Source organism: Eptatretus burgeri, chromosome 17, assembly GCF_056783735.1.
Source record: "Eptatretus burgeri isolate ZD-2024b chromosome 17, Ebu_testis_v1, whole genome shotgun sequence".
Classification (NCBI taxonomy): domain Eukaryota; kingdom Metazoa; phylum Chordata; class Myxini; order Myxiniformes; family Myxinidae; genus Eptatretus; species Eptatretus burgeri.
This window is the reverse complement of record NC_140977.1, coordinates 58,365,123-58,386,283: the sequence shown is the minus strand read 5'-3', so window position 1 is coordinate 58,386,283 and position 21,161 is coordinate 58,365,123. Positions and strand designations below refer to the sequence as shown.

Here is a 21,161-nt window from a genome sequence, read left to right as displayed (position 1 = left end):
GTCAGCAACAGGGATTGTAACACCCTTGACATCCAACTCGACAGCTGGGGGATCAGCCTGGTACAACCGCTCAAAGTAACCGGCCCAGCGGGCCTTCACTTCAGACTCCTCTGTCAAGAGCCTACCACTCTCTGCTCGAACTGCAGTGCTCCAAGGGATGGGCTTGGATGAACGTAATGCACGAATTCTCCTGTAAGCGGGCCGAGAATCTCCTGTCCACAGGTGATGCTCTACCCCCTCACAGATTCCTCGCACATAGGCCTCCTTGTCCAGCCTCAGTGCACGTACAGTTTTACGCCTCAGCTCCCTGAACAGCTCAGCTCTGCCATTCAGCCTGGCCCTGCGACTCTGGTCAATGGTATCCAGTGTCCCTTGAGAGACAAAATTCTTCTTTGCCCTGCGGTGAGTTCCAAGACATCCACCGGCAACATCAAGGACGGTGGTCTTAAAGGCGCTCCACAACTCTTCAGGACCTCCCAAAGCACCCAGACCCCCCAAGTGTCCAGTCAGCCTGTTCGCAAACTCCTCAGCTACTCTCTCATCCCTGAGCTTGGCAACATCCAGCCTAGGCTGGGATGGTACCATTCTCCAGGATTTAAGGTGCAGCTTTAGAGTTGCTACAACAAGCCTGTGGTCAGTATTGAGGAACTGAGCACTCCGGTAGACCCTGCAGTTCTGGATCATCCTCCAACGACCGTCAATGAGGACATGGTCCATCTCCTTTGCCACACCGCCAGCGTTGGAATACCAAGTCCAGCGATGAGCTTGTGGGCGCTGAAACCATGAACCAGCCACCCTAAGTCCATGACTTCTTGCAAAGTCAAGGAACTTAGTGCTATTCTGGTTCATAGTTCCTGACCCATGGGGACCAACACACACCTCATAACCGTCCCTATCAGTTCCAGTCGATGCATTGAAATCCCCCAAGACTAGAAGTGTATCTCGTCTGGGGCACTGATCAACCACAGACTCGAGCGTGGCGTAGAATGCATCCTTCACGGTGAGATCACTCGCCTCAGTCGGAGCATAAACATAGACCACGGAAATGACACCTAAGGAGTGACGAATCCTTAATCTCATAATACGCTCGTTGACCGGTGTTACCTCAATTATCATTGGGGTCAGCTTATTGGACACAGCTACAGCAACTCCTTGGGTATGGTAACCATCAAAGCGACCAGACCAATCGTAGGTGTAACCACCCACCATTATCTCGCCGCAATCCGGTCTCTGAACCTCAGAGAGAGCTGCAATCCCGATGTCCAAACGCTTGAGCTCAGATGATAACAGAGACAGGTGATCATCCTCTCTTAGGGATAGGACATTCCAGTCACCCACCCGAAGGGACCGCCTCAGGTTAACCCAAGGAGACCGCCGTCTGGTGGACGACAGCTCAGCACCACTCCGACACACTCTCCCGCAATCTGACCCAGGGATGTTACCCCGTGGTTTCCCTCCTATCAAAGATTGGGGGTCCCGAAGGCTTTGCCCCAATCCCGTCATCCGGTGAGCTGCCCTGCGAAGGGAAGCTGCACAGGAGGTACTCCCACGGAGTGGGTTTTCAGATTTTTTTGCGTTTTTGCGTTTTGCGGAATGAAGGGTTTTACGGTGGCCGGAGTGCAAATCCTGCCACCAACCTCCTAATAAGAAGTAACCCAACTGCAGGAGGACGTCTGCAGACACAGTTGGGCACTAGATACGGATGGCTGTTGGCTCACAAGGAGCTCCTCTGCCCTTTGATAGGTTTTGTTTTTAATCCTGCTGGGTGTCCATATCCAAACACCCCCCTCACCAGAAAACCTGGTGGGGGAGACCGTTTAGTCGCCGACAACCCGACCATGGAACAGGTTAGTACAGGTTTACATGGTACCTGGAGCAGGTCACAGATCGAACCTGACCTGACATATCGAGTTTCAAAACCCAAACAATACATCTGACTACTGCGAAAGAAGATTTTGTTCAATGTTATGACTTTTATTTAATTATAAATGCTTTCCTTGTAATTATCTGATTTTGAATTACAAGAAAAGAATAGAGATGTAAAGGGGAAAGTGGGGGGGGGTGGGGTAGTTGCGCTCCCCCAATGACCCACCACCCCCCTCATCCCTCTCCCCCACACATCCCTCTCCCCCACACATCCCTCTCCCCCACACCTCCCCATGTGTGTGTGGGGAAGAGTGGGGGGTGGGATGAGGGGGTTGGTGTGCCAAAGGTGGGGAAAGATTGTTAATAAAAGGGGTGGAGTCCAAAAAAATTTTTTTTTCAATTTGTCTTTTGTAATTCCTGTGAATAAAATTAACCTAAAATCGCTTCCCCCTTTAAATCACATAATTTGTAAGTCCAAGGGTTTTTTCTAATTTATCTTTGTCTTTTGTAATTCCTGTGAATAAAATGAACCTAAAATCTATTCCTCCTTTAAATCACATAATTTGTATGTCCAAGGAACTGTGCTGATGACATCAACAATTTTAAAAAGTTCATTTGTCCATCGCTTCTTGGTATAACCTTTTTAAAAATGAGATTTCCACCTGTATATTCTTACTATGTCACCAACTTTGAACTTAGGCTTTTTGACATTAATCTCTTTTTCATATTCTAATTTTGTAAATGTTTCTGATGGTTTAGTATTTGTTGAGGTGTGAATCGTATCATTTTACGTATATGCAATGTCCTGTATTAAAGATCACCATTGTTGAGAACCGAGTTGAGTGAATTTTTTATTTAGTCTCTCTTTTAAAGTGCGATTGAATCGCTCAATAAGAACCGCTTTTCCTTCATTAAGGCCTTAGTCACATTTGCTCTACGGCGAGGATACGGCAGCCGTACGCCCTCTGAATTGACAGAAACGTGCGGCGGCTGCAGGGTTTCTGCGGTGGCCTCAGGGTGGCTCTACGCCGTTTGGCTATATTTTACAGGTCGTAAGGTCGCGGTGGAATTATAACGCGGAGCTATAACTTTTTTCATTTGTACGTTCGCCGTAGCAATTCAACAAGCCGAAACAAAAAAACTGGTAAAAAAAAGAACCCACTCGTTACCATCTGTCTGGCCACACGTTCGCCTTAGGGCGAACCTTGCGGGCACCTTGCGTCTGCCTTGAAAATTATATGGCCGCCGCAGGAACGCCCTAAGGTCATCGTACGACATCAAATCAAAGACCGTATGGCACCCTCACGTTTTCGGTCTCCACAATTTATAAATACGCCGTGCGGCTCCCCGAAAAATAAAAACATATATGACTGCTAAATTGTGTGACCGTGGAAATACTGCAGCCGCCGTATAATTGCTAGTGGCCGTAGATTTTGAAGACCCCACGGCCGCCGTGGCAAATGTTACTTAGGCCTAAAGGTGCTGTATAATGTAATTCTGTTATTCTTAAGAAAATTCATAAATGTTTTGTTGTAGAAATCTGTACCCTCATCAGTCCACAATTTTTAAAGTTTTCTCTTACTTTTATTTAATATCTGTTGAAAGGCTAACATAAGAGTATTACCTGTTTTGTTTTTTAAAGGGACAACCCATGCATATCTACTCCTCAAATCAGTAACGGTTAAAGCATGCTTGTACCCCTTATCATTATTGAGTTTAATCAAATCAGCGGACCAGATATAATCAACTTCCTTGGAATAAATCTTCCTTCTGTGAAACTTTGTGATTATTGGTTTATGTAATTCATCAACTAATTGCTCTTCAATCTTAATGACATCATTAGAGCCTATACGTTTTTTGAATTTCCAAGCCCAAGTTTCAATTTCGCACTGATCATCTTCTTCACGATGAACCTATCAACTTTTTCTCTCATGGTTGGATTTTGTATCAGAGACAACTTACACAACATTTCTCTATCGGCTTCATGTTTTTCTTCCAACGTTGTGCTATTTCCATAATCAATATCGTGCCTCATGCAGACTTCATCAACCCTATTGATAGGTTTGCTCCACAGTTTAGGAATGTCAGCCTCATCTAATCTTTTATTCAAGTTTGTTCCCGGACGACATAAAGAATACCCTGGTAGATGTAATTCCCCTGGAAGTCCAGTAGTTGTAAATTTACTTCCTGATAAAAACTTTTGTATATCTCCCCCACGTTTTTGTTTGGAGATGAATTTACTCTTTTTAGAGCCACACACCGAACATATGCCTTTTTGTATAACCCTGTCATTTTTACTTTTAAAATATGAGATATTTTAGTATTCGTTTTCTTTTTACATTTCAGACAATAACTCATTTATTTATGGGAAAAATTCCTACAGAGTGCGAAAACTTTTTTAGTTTCCAACATGCACATTTGAATCTTAATTTTTAAAACATAAATAATCCTCAGCAATGTCTTCACTCAATCCTCCGTTTATTTAAGAAAAAAAATGGAAAACTTTAATTAAAGTCGATCACACCAACATCATCAATAATATAATCTTTTCCTTCTTTCTCTTCTTTATCTCCACTTTCTCATTTATATCTTCTCCCTGAAATCGATGTTAATGCTCTTGACGCATATAGTTCTCATAGACTAGTCAATTCTTTGTTTTCCTCCACGGTGCATTGAGATTGATTTATTTTCTGTAATACCTTCGATATTTTTAAAATCTCACTGGTTTCCATATTTTTATATTTATTCATTTTCTCTCTCTCCTTCCTCCCTCTCCCTCTCCTCTTTCTCTCTCTTCTCCCTCTCTTCCTTCTCTCTTGTCTCAGTTTCTTTAACTCCTTCCTCATCCCTTGCTATCCTTGAACCACTTTCACCCCATAGAATATCATACATATATTCATCTGGATTCTGTGATACTCTTGAATCCACAATTATTTTTCTCATAGTAGGAAACCAATAAGATTTGTTGATGATTTCCAAAAGAGTTTTATATTTCCTTACCTTCAGAAGTTCATTTTTATTGAATATTTTAATCAAATCTCTATTTGTGGGTTTTTTTTAACATCAGTATAAGGCCAGTTTTTAATTGAAAATTGCTCGTGTCTATGTTCCAATTCATAAGGAATGTAAAAGCGAAAACCCTTTTCTTGTAGGTATCCTTGATTGCAAAAATTATGATTTTCTTGAAGTCTTCTTGCTGTCATTTATGTATCAGAAATATATGACAGATTAATATGATGACACGTAATACCCCCCCCCCCCCATCTTCCTGTTGTTAAATCAGTTTGTATTCATCGACTTTGTATAATTATCCAATTTCCTTCCTTCTTTGTCATATAAACGATTGCTTCACCATCATATAATTTCCTATTCCTGAAATCGTGTATTTGTTGTTTGCTAATTGTGCTTCCACATATCACCTGATTCTTACCAAGAGGATAATATTCTTCTTTACGAGACTGATAAAAAATCGTGTAGGTCTTATAGGTTGAATGAAAAAGACCAATTATATCCTAAATCACACATATTATACCTCCATTTCTCTATTCTCATATTAACTATTCTTCCTTCTCTGTACAATTAAATACCAAGCACATAATTGAATTTAATAAGAAAAGGTGTATGGTTTGTTGAACCAGGTGTTGTGGTTGTAAATTCTACTCCTTCAACATAACAAAACGTGTCATTTTATTTAAGGATATATATATGTATATATATATATATATATATATATATATATATATATATATATATATATATATATATATATATATATATTGTGATAAATCACTTAATCTCACCAAGTCATTCACGTCAGTCGGGCTTGGATAATTTATTAATTTATAAACATTTTTCATATTCATATTTTTTGCTATACTATATTTCTGTCGTTCAGCCTGTGCCTTTGTGTAATAATTTGATAAATCAATATCCAGTTCTTGGGATACACCAAAGATAGAACCATCTTTACCAACATCAGTCATTTATATTCGATGAAAAATAATGTCATTAAAAATTAAATTTTTGTTGAGTTGAAATAACAGATACAGACATAATTGACCACAACACTTGGAAATTAATTATTGGACTTGAAATGTTTGATAAACACCATTCTGTAAGAATTTTATTGCTTCAACAGGTGGTGGAAGACTATAACTATCAAAATAATATTTGTCTTGACTATTAAACATACAAACCCAATGAGAACCATTCCCATTATTATCTTCTTAGATCATAATAATATTCTTTGTATGTTTAGACACGTTTGTTAATTCATCTTTCATACAAATAACCACATTATGAATTTTTAATTTCTTACAATATTTGATAAGTTCTAAATTTGATGTTGTATTCTTTCCAAATTATTTAAACCACTCATCAATCCTCATTCATTTATAATAAAGATAAAATCTATATCCCCTTTTAGTTAATTTTACACCTGCTTATGTGATAGAAGAAAGCATATCTCCAACTAACAATCTCGCTTTATCAGGCAGACTTTCAAATTTTTCAGCAAAATCTACAATTACACCACTTCCACTAATTTGTTTCTCCAACTCTTTGTTATGTCTTTCCAATTATTTTTGAACCCGGAGTTGAGCCTTCCTTTCGTTGGCAGTTTTCACCGCTGCTGAAATACCACCCGCCAATGCTCCAGCCACACTTAAACCAGAAAATAAAGGAATTAGAAATTGTAGAAATCCTCCACTCATCTCTCTTATTGAATATTTCTTCAACATTGGTTTTGACATTTTAATTTTAAGTGAGCCAGAATCGTTCAAGATTTTCACCTGTTCTCTTGTGAGCAAAACATTTATTCTTACTGCTCCTTTTCTTTGAATTGTATTAACGTTAATCATATAAGGCTTTTGATTTTGAATACAAGATGATAGTTTATGAAGATTGATTTGATTAACATATACCCCAGTTGGCACTTTACGACTCATTTATTTATCAAAAAAATTATGTCAGACTAATCATAACACCATGATCTGTATTAATCTGTAATTATGTTTCTTTCAAAAGCGGACAATATGTATCAACTTCTTCACTCTCTCCTCTTTCAATGTATAGGGAAGTATCCACTCGATTCGACTTTATAGTTTCCTTTTGAGCACTCAGGTCAATCACATAGATTGTATACTGACTTTTAAATGCTGTCATATCCAAAATGGGTTCTTTATTTCAATTGCTTTCACACACCTTTTGGTAAGACTTGTATACTTCAGCATAATCATTTTTTTCCCAATTAATTTCCAATCTATCTCGTGGATAAAATGTTCCATCAAGAGAAACGTGAAGTTGTTTCACCTTAGCATTATCACTCAATGAATTATTTTTATCAGGAGCAGTATCACCATCTGGTTTAAAAAAAATGAGCCACAGATATCGTGGATTTCCTTCCAGAACACCCCAAATTCCACATGTAAGTGGTTTGGTTCAGTTTAACGTGTTGGCATCTTCTTTTAAGATATGATACATTGAGTGGCTTCTTTGAGTTAAGACTTCTATTCAACATCTCTTTTGTTTCAAGATTAGGAGTACATTCACTCATATACCAACTAATTTCATCAATTAGAAATTTATTTTGAGCAGCAAAAGCATTAGCATACCAAAAAGCAATCTATATTCATTAAAAGGGTCTTTGTTTGTTCCCGTTGTTATGTCAGGAATAAAACCTTCGACAGCCCCCTTTCCCATTCTATCACTAAATGAATATAGTGTAAATTTCATCATTTCAGATGTTGCAGAGATATAATCAACCGCTTCAACTTCTTGTGTTCCAATGTACAAATGAACATTATCAAACATTTTTCCAGAAGAAGTCATTTACGAGTGCAGCGTTTGTGTTATTCACAGCCTTAGGCCTTAGTTATTTTATTACTTGGTTTACAGATCCGCCAACGGTATATTAGCCGAAATTAAACATAAATATAAAACACATTTTTAGCCTTTTATATTTATAAATTTCCTGCCGAAGGTGCAAAAGTTTCAAAGCACGAAATGTAAACGTCGGCATTTATTTTCAAAATAGAATTTCGCGCGTGCACACCAAAATGCCGAGTCCCCTTCAACCAAACTGCGCAGTAGTCTTCGGTCATGGCATCTGAGCAGTGGCCAGCATGGTTCAAATTGACTGTGGTTTCTGGGGCAAAAGTGATTGTTAAGAAGTATGTCAGCGGTATAAATTTGAGTGACTGTATTGGTGATTTTATCACGCAACATCTTGACAATGAATATTCTGGCCAAACGATTGCATCAATTCAGTGCAGCAGCAGGGATGATTCGCAGGCTACTCTCGATCGTGCCGATTTTGTTTCCGTTGAAAGTTGTACACCGCTGTTCATATTGAAAGATTTTGGTGCCAAGCACTTCAAAGTTTCCCTGTGAGATGCTGATAGTCAGTCTTCAATGGACCAGTAATCAGCCTTTGATGTGCTCATGGGGATGGGGGAGATGGTACAATCAGATGCCCGCTGAAAAGTAAGAGCTGGTTATGGGTCTGATTGACCGTTTTGAGCGTGTTGTCTCCTAGTAGACAACTTTTTAAAATCATATCCAGCACTATGCACTGGTGTGCATGCACACATCTACGACTTGGACAGTAATTTTCTCAGCATTGTTTCCATTTGTTTGATGATCCAACAGGTTTCTATAAGAAAAACATGCCAGACTATATTGTAAAAACAAGTTTTAATCCTTTTTCATTGTTTTTCACATCATATGATACAGTGAACATGGCCATCCTGCATTTGAATGGTCTTCCATCTTCAATGTTTTCTTAGATCCTCCTGGTCTGGGATTTATATTTATTTCCCCCCACCTCCCCTTGTCTTTTCCATGGAACACCGAAAAAAATCATAAAAATAAATAATTTCTAAAAATAGAAATTATATTTATATTTATATTTCGACATACCTATTTATATAACGACCCTACATTTTAGCTGAAGAACTGTGTAAACCAAGTTATAAAATAACTAAGGCCTGAGTGAATGTAAATTTACACAACAAGAAACTTTCGGCTAGATTCAAATAAGTTTGTTGATAATTTATTTCAAAACTTTTTGTTCCATTTGCATGCCAGTCTGTTCCAGTTATTGCATTTACCTTGAAGTAGTCTTTTTTGGAAGAGTTTGAGATGACAATGGTATCATCCAAATCATAGATACTATCAATTGCTTCCATACTTGTATTTATTGAGGAAAAAAGATGTTAAAACTTTTGAAACCCTCACCCAAGTATTTGAATTATTTTCTGTCGTTCTTGGGGAGACAACTGAGCTTTGCTTTTCTTAATTTCTTTTATTGTTTGCAATTTATGGGATTCCTTTTGGGCATCTTTTATACTCTTTATTGCACCTGCTACATTTCCCACAGCAGAAGCAGTTGAACCAATTAGGTCTTTATGTTTAAGAATAGTTGAACCTATACCCATTAGAGTATCAATTATCCCATCTCCTTTTTTTTCTAAATTGATGTCCAACACCCCCTTTGTCTCTTTGGTTTATAGTATCCTCTATCAAGATACATACCTTCACCCTTGTAGTGTGGAGAAAGGAACAACCCATCCCCTGTAATTATTTTATATTTTCCCAACTCGTGTTTCCTCACAATAACCATTGTATTTATTTATTGGAAAACTTCACGTAGGTGAATTGTGATTTACATAATTTCTCCATGAAAAGAAATCATGCGATTATCTTGGTCGGTTATCCTAAAATTTACTCTGTATATGGTTTTTCCTGACACGGGTAGATAAACCAGATTTTTGGGTTCCATATTGAATTTATAACCAATTGGGGTTGAGTATGTGCTGAATGAAAATATTGTATTTGTTCTTATTCCATCATTATAAGCGCCATCAATCAAATCACAGTGAATTAATACCGAATTTATGCCTGAGAATATTTGAATGACTATCACTAAAATGTCCCATTAGTATCAATCTTTTTTGAGGAGAAACCCAATAACTCTCTAAATGAATTATCAATTGTGAAATCAACCTTGTAGTTATTTTTAAGTTTAATCGTTGACTTTGAAGTATGTTTTTGAATATCTATAACAATATTTTTTGGTTATCATCCTGTTCTTTCATAAGACAAGCTATTTCAGAAGATATTTGAGAAATCTCATATGCTCTGGGTGAAACTGTTATCATTTTGTATCCACTTCCCGGATTATAACTAAACTTGTCATTTTTCTTGGTAATATTAAATAAGGTATTATAAGTTTCCATAGACAATAAAGACGCCTCATATTCTTTTGTTGCGTCAAGTTGTAGTGGGTATGGGAATGAAGATGTGTGGTCGCTTGTCGTGAAATTAAAACTCAGGATTGTGCTTCTCATCTTATTTAATATGGGATAAAATGTCTTTGTATTGACATTTATTAATTATTTTCATGTTCATTAACTGGTGTAAAATGGCTGTCGCTTCATTAAAACAATTGTTATTTCCAGCCTTCTGACTACCTAACAGCAATAATAGTCTATTAACAAATTTTGATGGGTCATTTGGAAGAAAACTAACACCTGAATCAAACCTACTTCAAGCCGGAATAATGTGTTTCTCATTCTCATTCTTCCTACTTTTACCAGATAGACTAACTCGATAATTAAGAGAGTCCAGCAGATCAATATATACTCTACCATCCTTATTTTTCATATCCAATGGTTTATCAAAATAATTTGATTCATCTCTCACAGTTGAACCTTGTTTTCCATCTTTTGTAGGAAGAAACATTAATCTCGGAGTTAGCTTAACAAAGGGTTGAGCAGAACCCAAGAACCTTAATTCATTATTAAATATCAATCCCTTTTCTTGAACAAGATGAAATATTGCTGGTTGTTCTGTTGGAATGAGTCCTGCTTTGGTTTTTGAATCCGCTGAATATTCATTGTTTTGAAGAGCCTTCACAATCAGGGGGCCTTCACAATCAGGGGGTTGATTCATCTCTTCCAGTTATTGAAATAATCCTTCATCATATTCTAATTCTCCAATATGCTCTAATTCTTCCTCCGTCATTTGACTGAAATCTTTTAACATTTGAAGTTTTTTTTAGGAGTATATTCTATTGTGGGAACTGCGGAAGCATCCATAATTTTTTCTTGAGAAGTTTTTAAAAGTGGTTAAAAAAATTTCTCTTGTTTTCTTTCAAATGCTTCTTCACCCGTTAGTTTCTGTCTGTGTTTCTTCTTAATGTCTTCCTGTTATTTTACAACTTTTGAAACCAACTCTTGATGTTCCTTACATCTTCTTGATCTTTCTTTCACATCCATTTATTTATTGTAAAATATCATTCACTGAATTATAAAGGTCAACAGGGAAATTTTCTTTGTCTTCATCATTAAAGTCGATGTGTTGAAATAAATCCTTTTCTTTAAATATTTCATCAAATTCTTTATTCACATTAATACGAGTTGTAATTTCTTCTTCACTAATACTTTATCTCTGCTTTTCATACGTTTGCATTGAGTTTCTTCATCAACATCAAAACCGAATGATAAAATCTTAACCCCATTACCATTCAGAAGTTTAGTAATTTGTCTCATTCCTTCTGGATTAGTCTGGATTAGTTTCTAATATCCCAAGACCACCAGATTTTAGTTTCTTTAAATCACTCTTGCAACGTGAATATTTTGTTGTACCAAGAGAAACCTCCTCAAATATTTGACCTTCATTCCTCAATCGTATATGTTCCTCTATTGAAATATAGTAATAATCTTCACCTACTTATTCAGGTCTTCTTGCTCTAGTTGTTCTTGATACAATACGAACTACATGATGCTTTTTAAGCAAATTAAAAATATTCTCATTTGTACTATACAAGAACCTTGATTTTTGAAAGTTTTTTTTCCAGAAGCAGATTTACCCACAAGATTTATAATAATAGTTGTTATTTATATGTGTAATTGTTTATAAAATAAAAACATATATCTTTTAATATCTCATCTTGTTTCACAACAATATATTTATATTTTTCAGTCGTGTGCTTCATATAATCCCCAAATTCCTTTTTACCACATGATGCATAACAAATGTCTCTCCAAAAATTGTTTATATCTATTGAATTTAACTTGAATAAAATAATAGTATAAGCATTGTTTCTTTTTGAGCGACGAGGGAGTTGAAAGTATGATTGACTAAGATAAATACAATTACAAGAAGAATGTGTCCCTCTTGTGTAGTCGCTGTCCATTGCCGTTTGGTTTCTCTCATTAACACAATCATCAACGATAACGAGGTTCTTTTTTGATTTATCCAAATCTTGGGGAGAAGGTATATCATCCGTATTATCACTAAGAATACAAGTTATCGGTTTTGATTTCTTTTTATACCTCTGTGTATCACAAAATAGTTGTATTATATCTTCAATGTTGTAATAATTTAGTTTGTTTTGAAGTTTAAATAAACCGATTATATCTTCTTTTTGAAGACCAGCATTAAAACCTTGTGAGAGTAGTTGATACTCAGGTTGAAAACTTGACTTTGTGAAAATTATTAAATTATCATAATCTAAAAAGTTGGTATTAAGGAGCATCTTTAAAAGTAAGCAGGTTTATCCACATCCTCTTGAACCAACTGTGAGACATCCTAATGAATTTGGAAGATTTTATGGTTGTTAAATTTTATCTTATTTTCCCAAATGGGTAAAAAATCATTCATTTATATATTTTTAAAACAAGTTATTAAATTTTTTATTGCCTTTTTTGGAAACTCTATGTTTTTTATTCAAAGTTCAGATTTAATTTCAAGATAATCCATTATTTTATTTCTACAATATCTTATGTTGATATTTCCCTTAAAATGACAATCGTTAATAATGTAAATCATCAATCCATGAAACATGGCCGTCATTTGTTCAGTCTCTTCTCTTGTAAGAAAAGGTGTATTGTCACCCTCATACTTTACATTCATTTCTTCAATCAATCTTGTAAAGTAATTCATTTTTTCTGTAAATCTCAAAGAATTATATTCCTTTTTATATTTTTTATTATCATTAATTAGAAGATAATCACAGAACATGCATTGTTTGTAGGCTTTTGACTGTGTTGAATCCCCGTCTTTCACACGCAGGATAATTCTCAAATTTTTCATGTGGAGAATCAGGAAATTCAAGAGGCTCAAAATCTAGTAAACTATTCATATTTATGAAGTAAAACTTTACTTCAAATAAAATTCATCTTCACTATCATCTTTGGTACTTTCATTGGTGCTTTCACAATCATCTTCAAAACTACTTTCATAATTATCCTTTGAACACAAACTCTCGGTATCATAATTGTCTCCTGTTTCAACAGAGATACTGTCATCACTCTCATAATCTTCAAAATCTTCAGTTGAATAATGACTCATATTTAATTAGTAGAAAAAACATTTCCATCTATATCGAGATACTTTTTTTCATTAACAGATTCAACTACTACTTTTTTATATTAAAGGTAATTTTAAAATGATCCTTAACTACTATTGAACGAAATGTCATTAACCTCCGCCATCTTCGAAGATGGATGGAGGTTGCTGTTTTCACCCCTTTCTGTTTGTTTATTTGTTTGTGAACAGTACTTCGGAAAAACTCCTCGACGGATTTCGACGAAACTTGGTGGGGGGGGGGTTAGGTATGGTCCAAGCATTATGCCATTAAAATTTGGATATGGTCCTCCCCCCCCCAAAAAAAATTGTTAGAGAAAAATTGTTTTTTTTTTGCATTTCTTCATGTTTTGTGATTTCCAACGCCCCCAAAAAATTATTACCACCACCCAAATTTTTTTTTTTGCATTTCTACATGTTTTAAGTGATTTCCAACCCCCCCCCCCCAAAAAAAATGTTGGAGAAAAGAACTATAACTGTCAGCACTGTTGACATCATATTTCATGAATAAGATATAAGGTTCACTTGAGTGACCCAGCAGTATTGGCGGTGGAGCTTTTGCACTCTCACGAGTGCTCCCCCTCTAGTTTGACCTGATATATTAACATCCTTTATTTCATCAGGATTTACATCTTTGGGGTTGTTCAAAGAAATACAAATTTCTCCTTGTATATTACAGATGGTCTTATCTTTTCTTTCTAAAGTTTCATCCATAACGTTTTTCTTTTTTGATACTTTTTTCTTGTTTCATTGCTTTTTCTAGTTTTGAATATATCGTCAGAAGGAGAGGAAAAACTTTTTTTTAGAGCACCTTTAATTGATGTTCTTCCAGATATTCTAAAAGCCCTTCCACTGAAGGAAATTGAAGAACTCATATTATTCACCATAATTGTTTTTATCCAATAGTTGTTAGATTTATCTTTATTCCATTTTACATCCTCTACATATTTCTCAGTATCTTTTACAAATGAAGAGATTGATTGAAACTTGTCTTTAGTGTCTTGATACATTGTATTTATTAACTGAAAAAAGTTGGAGGATAAAATGGTTTTCAGCACAGATTCACCTATAAATTAAATGGGATTTTCATCAACACAATTTTAGTTTAAGTAAAGTTTCGTTACATAAATATGGTGAATACAACGTACTGCGATGTTTGTAATCATGAATATAAATGTTATAAAAAAACACCTTCAAACCAACAAACACACATTCAATCTTTTCAGACAAATATCTCCACTTGACGAAGAAACAAAACATTGTGATAGATGTGATAATGATATTCTTTAATTTTTTTTTATAATAAACACCTTCAATCACGCAAACACAAGAACAATGAAGAAAGGGAAGGTGCCACTAAATTCTCCATTGAAAACACTGATGAGGCATTTTAAGGACAGATAAAAATAAGATTGTTTTGCTTTCAAGACCCTGGACCATCTTCAATCATGGAAGCTGTTGATATGGTTAAACAAAGTATTGAAACTATAATTAAAAACACGTCAAGTGATGTCAAAACTTTGAAGTTTTATATGGGAGGAAAATTGAATATGGTAAGAGAAGACGATGAAACTACTCCCTATATGAGGACAAACCCTCACTTTATCTTATCATTTCAAGATTTTGAAAGATGTGATGTTTACAATGAACTCCAGAGACAAGAACAAGATGTTGATAACACTGTAGTAGGTAGTGGATTTGCGATTACAAAAATAATCTTTTTAGATATACACATCTTAAAATCAGATCCTCTTCAAGCTTCTTCTTATATTGATTAACCAAAAGAGATAAAACTTAAGAAAGCAGTTGTTAATATTCAAAACAAAGATAATAAATGTTTTCTATGTTCTGTTCTTGCTCACTTGCATCCTCAACAATGGAAACCTGAAAGGGTTGAACATTATTAGAAATACGAGAATACATTAAATGTTAAAGATTTAAAGTTTCCAATGTCATTGAGAAATATTCCTAAATTTGAGAAAATGAATAATCTATCTATTAATGTATATGGATTAACGGATACAAACAAAGTTCAGATATTAAAAATTTCAAACCACTATAAAAATGATGAAACACACATTGACCTTCTCTACTTTACTTCAAAGGAAAAATCACATTATTCTTTCATCAAAAATTTATCAAGATTAACCAAATCACAACTATACAAGAGAAAATGTAAAACACATCCTTGTAAGAGATGTCTCAACTCCTTTCATGCAAAAGAACGATTAAATCAACGTTCAAAATATTGGAGTAATCATAAATCAACCGTAATCAATTTTCCCAAAAGCAGGTTCAAACAGATCATTCAAAGATTTTAACAAATCTATAAAACATCCGTTTGTGATATATGCTGATTTTGAAAGTATCCTTGAAAAGATAGACACTTTCTCCAAATCCAAATAAATCATACACAAATAAATATCAAAAACGTACTCCTTGTGGTTTCTGTTATTATCTCAAATCATCTGTTGGTGATGAATACAACAAGTTAGAACTTTACAGAGGAGAAGATGCCTCAGAGGAGTTTGTAAGACAATTGCAAAAAGACTGTATAAGACTAAGAGAAATAATGGTTAAAACCAATGAACCAATGTCATTAACAAAGGGAGAGAAAAAGGAATTTAGAAAGAACAGTATCTGTCATATTTGTGAGGAGAAAATTGAGGGAGATGTCAAAGTTCGGGATCATTGTCATCTTACTGGAAAATATAGAGGTCCAGCTTATTCCCATTGTCATCTTAATTGCAAGCCCCCAAACTTTATTCCTGTCTTTCTTCACAACAACGCTCACTATGACACACATCTATTTTCAATGAACTTTCAAAGACATCTGGAGATATTTCTGCCATTCCTAACACAGATCAAAAATACATCTCATTCACAAAAACAATTCATACACCCCCATAACCCATATCAAATTTCTTGACATATACAAGTTTATGGCAAGTCCATTGTCTAACTTAGCATCAAATATTAAAAACTTACCGAATCTTAAATCACATTTCTCAAATCAAGAAGGGATTGATCTCTTTTCACAAAAGGGAATATATCCGTATGACTACATGGATTCATTTGAGAAGTTTAAAGAAACACAACTTCCTTCAAGGGAAAGTTTCTGAAGCAAGTTGAATAAAACTCATATTTCCAAGAGAGATTCCACACAAGCAAAAAAAGTTTGGGAGAAGTTTAATACAAATAATCTTGGAGAATATCATGATTTGTATCTTAAAACTGATGTATTGTTATTGGCTGATGTGTTTGAAACTTATAGAACAGTCTGTCATAATAAAAATTCTTATGGATTCGACCTCGCTCACTATTACATGGCCCTGGGTTTGGCTTGGAGTGCTATGTTAAAAATGACAAAACAGAATTTGGAATTAATCAGTGATATAGATATGCTTTTAATGAGAGAGAAGGCTAAAAGAGGAGGAATATCTCAAGTATGTTCCAAGAGATATGCGAAAGCAAATAACAAATATCTTCCTGATTACAATAAGAATGAGGACAACACTTACCTGATGTATTATGATGCTAACAATTTGTATGGGTGGGCAATGTCTCAATCTTTTCCTGATGGAAAACTTAAATGGGTTGAAGAAAAACATTATGAAAAAGTTTTACAAGACATTGTTGTCTCCTCTCAAAAAGAATTGGATGAAGCTGAAGTTGGATATTATTTTGAGGTTGATTTAAAATATCCAGAAGAACTTCATCACAAACATAAAGACCTACCTTGTGCCTCTGATAAACAAAGTCCAAGAAAAGAATGGTTAAGTGATTATCAACAGTCATTTAATATGAAAGGTAAATCTCCAGAAAAACTACTTACTACATTAGATGATAAAGAAAGTTATGTTTTGCATCAAAGGAACTTGAGACAATATTTATCTGCTGGGTTGAGAGTGTGGAAACATCAATTATATACAGAAGAGATAAATATGAAAGCATTAGGAGCTTTTGATGATAAAATATATTTTAGAGAATGGAATCAATAGTCTCCCTTCTGGTTATAAGTATGTGTTAAGAAATTGGGTTGGGAATTTTAACAGGCTACCACCATCTTTTTATTTATTAATAAATGATATAACCAAGCAATAACCAAACCAAAGAGTGGAGATGTAATCAGCCTTGGTATTTAAATGGGAAACATAAGGAATGTGAGAAATATCAAATAAGTCTTATTGAATAAATAACCAGGGTAAAAGTGGATCAAACAAATAAGCAGATAAATTTAATTACAAATAAGTTGGAGGATTTAAATAAAAAAATTAATATCCTTGAATGGATTGAAAACTTTGATGGTTATCAATTGAACAATGTAAAAACAAGCAGTCATAGACTGGTACTTACGAAATCGTCAACTTGACCTCTGACCTTGTCTAATAAAAGCTGTCTCGAGAGAAGGTAGCGACGCAAACCAGAAGTTTCTACGATGATTCTGTACCAAACCATCAAAAATCGAATGTTTGACCTCACTGTGACCTTGACCTTTGACCGATTTTGACCAAAATCTAATCAGCGCAAGCCATCATCCTCCTGAATCACTTGGTGTAATTTGACATTGGTAGCTTTTTCCGTTCTCAAGTTATCGTGCCTACAAACAAACAAACACACACACACAAACACACAAACACATGACGGAAGTCATCAATATACTTACGAAATCTTTAGATTTCGTAAGTAACAACTTACTGCAATCTCAAAATGATATGTGGTTCAGGAGGTGGTCAAATAAGAGCATTAAGAGAAGTTTCTCATTTCATTTCTGCAAAACAAAGATACTTTTCCCAAGAACCAAGTTCCAAGTTATTCTTTGTGAATATAGTCGATGGAAATGAATGTAATAGGAAAATTAAGTTATTCCCTAAAGTAGAACATGGACAAATATTTGTTGGTTCGCTCTTTGAGTGGAATGAAAATATGAAAAGGAAGAAGTGCTTTAAACAGTAAGTCTCAATCTTTCAGTCTCAATTTTACATTTGCTTGTATGGGAGGGAAGGGGATAGGTGGGGAGAAAATCAGTCTCCTATTGTGAGCTTTTGGGGATTGTGTCAGAAAGTTTTTCCTTTTTCCCCCATTCATTTGAATGGGCATCCCACAAGCCCCATTTATCATCGACTTCCATCACAGACTCTATTTTCATCATCTTCCACAATTCATCATTTGTCTTCCTCTCTTTCAATGATATCTCGCACATCCACTGAACCATTCTCATGTCCACTCTTCATTGCTGCACTATGTTCATGACCAATGTCTCACTCCCATAAATCATAACACTTCTCATACGTGCAGCATACACCTTTCCCTTCAACTTCAATGACACCCCCCTCCCTGTCAGCACGCCACTCAGTTCCCAAAATTTCTTCCATGCACATCTCACTCAAGCAACCGTCACCGAGTCTGATCCACCTTCTCCATTCAGCATGTCTCCTCGGTAGCAAAACGTTTTCACACCTTCCCACTTCACGCCATCTCCAAGATAAAACTCAACATTTCCTCCATCTGCAGCTCTCACCATACACACCTTACACTTGAATGTAGCTGCCACACTGGTTAATGACCCTCTCATACCACTACATTTTCGATGAACCCATTCAGCACACATTGTACACTGAATGGAGTTCACTCCAACACCCTTCCTGCACACAGCATACGGCCACTTCCCAGTTCTTTCCACCTCACCACATGTTTTACCACTTATCATCACCTTCGTCTTTCCGATATTCACCTTCAAACCTTTTTCCTCCATTTATTCCTTCCACTTATTCAACTTCTCCTACAGTCCATCCCTTCTCTCTGCAATCAACAACAAACCATCTGCCTACAGCAGCTCCCACGGTAAACCCTCCTTTGCACTCTGAGCCAGCACCTCCATCACAACTGCAAATAGTAGTGGACTTAGTACCGACCCCTGATGTACTCCCACCTTCACCTTTAACTTACAGTTGTGCGTGCTCTCTCGTACATTGTCATCACTACTCTGATCAACCATTCCTCCACTCCTAACTTCCTCAATGCCCATGTTATGACTTCGTGGGGAACCCTATCAAATGCTTTCTCCAAATCAACAAACCCAAGAAACAACTTCTTCCTCTTCTCCATGTACTTCTGTTTTCCAGAGAAAACATTATTTAATATTTTTCTTCAATCCAATATGGCTGCTAAACCATGTGACCTATCAATTATTAATTAACAAACTTGTATCCTCTCATCTTGAAGAACGTGTGTGTGTGTGAAGTTTCCCCTCGATCTGTCAGGCTGTTCTGGAGAAGAAGATTGTTGAAGGTTTTTGGGGATATTCAATATGGCCACCAAACCATGTGATCTATCAATTATTAATTAACTGTATAATGTTATTGTATTCTGGTACCTGGATCTTGTACTAGAACTCACCTGTATTGTTCTTATATCCTCGTTTTCCTTCCTCACTGTAGACCTTCACTCTCATCATGCAAACAATGGAAAGGGATCTTCCATCTCCCCTCCATCGCCCCAATGCTGTTCAATGATCCAGTTTTCATTAGCCATCTTTTGTTTTGTCAAATACTTTTAATCCTCCTTCTTGTTATTCAGAATGAAACCTGTAACTTTGTAAATATATTTTAATCGAGATATTCCTGTTCAAAGAAGCTCAAGGTTTTGTGTGATCATTAAATTAGGTTTGTCACCAACCCTTCGTCCTCTTCAAAACAAACCCCAACCCCCTCTCGAATTGTCATTCGATTCTCTTTAATTCACCATGTGTCCATTTCCATCAATGCAGTTATCACCAAGAAGCTGGAGCCTGCATATCAAGTGGACAAGGGTGGGCGAATAAGGTTTGAGATTGAAGTTGCTGATCCTAACGTGGAGATAAAGTGGTTGAAAAACGGGAAGCCAATCAATCTGAGTGGCAGGTAATTATAATTGCTTAATATAAAATAAATTATTGATGTATAATCTCCCAATGTCACCTATTAACTATTATGGAACCATGAACGCTTGCTGCACAGGTCCTGACCAACAGAGGTACTGCACGCCCCGCTCTCGGCATCCATTGTACAGTTAACAAGGTTTTTGAATTGTAGATCCAGAGAAGGAAGATATTAAAGTTAAATTGAAACTTCCGGTTTGGGTGGATTCTGTGAAAATTACACAGTGCTGTCCACTGCTGCACGCTCTACACTTGAACTCCATTACTCTCATCTCCACATGTTCGCTGAAGGATTGCTATGGAATCCATTGGAGCAAGGCGCATGCTGACGCTGAACAAATGTATTCTGGGGGATGATGCAGCATTCGAGGTTGTTGTTGGTGAAGAGAGATGTGCGACCGAGCTCTTTGTACGAGGTAAAATGGACATTACATGGGGTGGACTCAAGAACTCGCATATCTCATTTCCTCACAAGACTTCAATTTGTGTCTTATGTCACATGGCTCTTCTTCCTTCATTATGTCATTCACTCTCCCAGTCTTTTATCTCTTCTTTCATCTCCACAACTACTCCCTTTATCCTCCCACTTTCTGTCGTCCATTACCTCATTCGCCCTGTTTTCCTGACTTCCAACTGAACCCTTCCCACCCAAACCTCTTACCACATTGTCCTTCTTGCAGAGCCTCTTGTCCTGATTGTGACTCCACTGGATGACCAAACAGTCACCGTTGAAGAGAGGGTGGAATTTGAGTGTGAGGTTTCTGAGGAAGGAGCAGCTATCAGATGGTAAGATCAGCTTGTGTAGGTAGCAACCAGAGTTTAAATTATAAGCTGTACTTGATTGAAATATTCTCCTTTAATAGAGGAGTAATTATGGAAGATGGATGTTTGTGCAGGCAAGTGATGAAGAGTCGGGCAGAAGTTGTGCGATGATGGTTTCCTTTTGAAATCCCATGATTTACATCCATAAGGTTTCTAAAATAATTTGGAAAAATGGATGACAGAT

The 21,161-nt window shown here is 36.1% G+C and overlaps 1 protein-coding gene across 2 annotated transcripts in view; it reads left to right on the top strand.

Annotated features, from left to right (window-relative positions):
• LOC147010233 (myosin-binding protein C, cardiac-type-like) overlaps positions 1-21,161 on the top strand; it is an 87,736-nt gene that overhangs the window by 24,014 nt on the left and 42,561 nt on the right. For both annotated transcript variants that reach the window (XM_085863387.1, XM_085863388.1), the window contains exons 11-13: positions 20,006-20,138; positions 20,447-20,571; positions 20,836-20,941. In XM_085863387.1, coding sequence (XP_085719513.1) covers positions 20,006-20,138; positions 20,447-20,571; positions 20,836-20,941 — 364 coding nt within the window. The remainder of the gene's footprint in view (positions 1-20,005; positions 20,139-20,446; positions 20,572-20,835; positions 20,942-21,161) is intronic.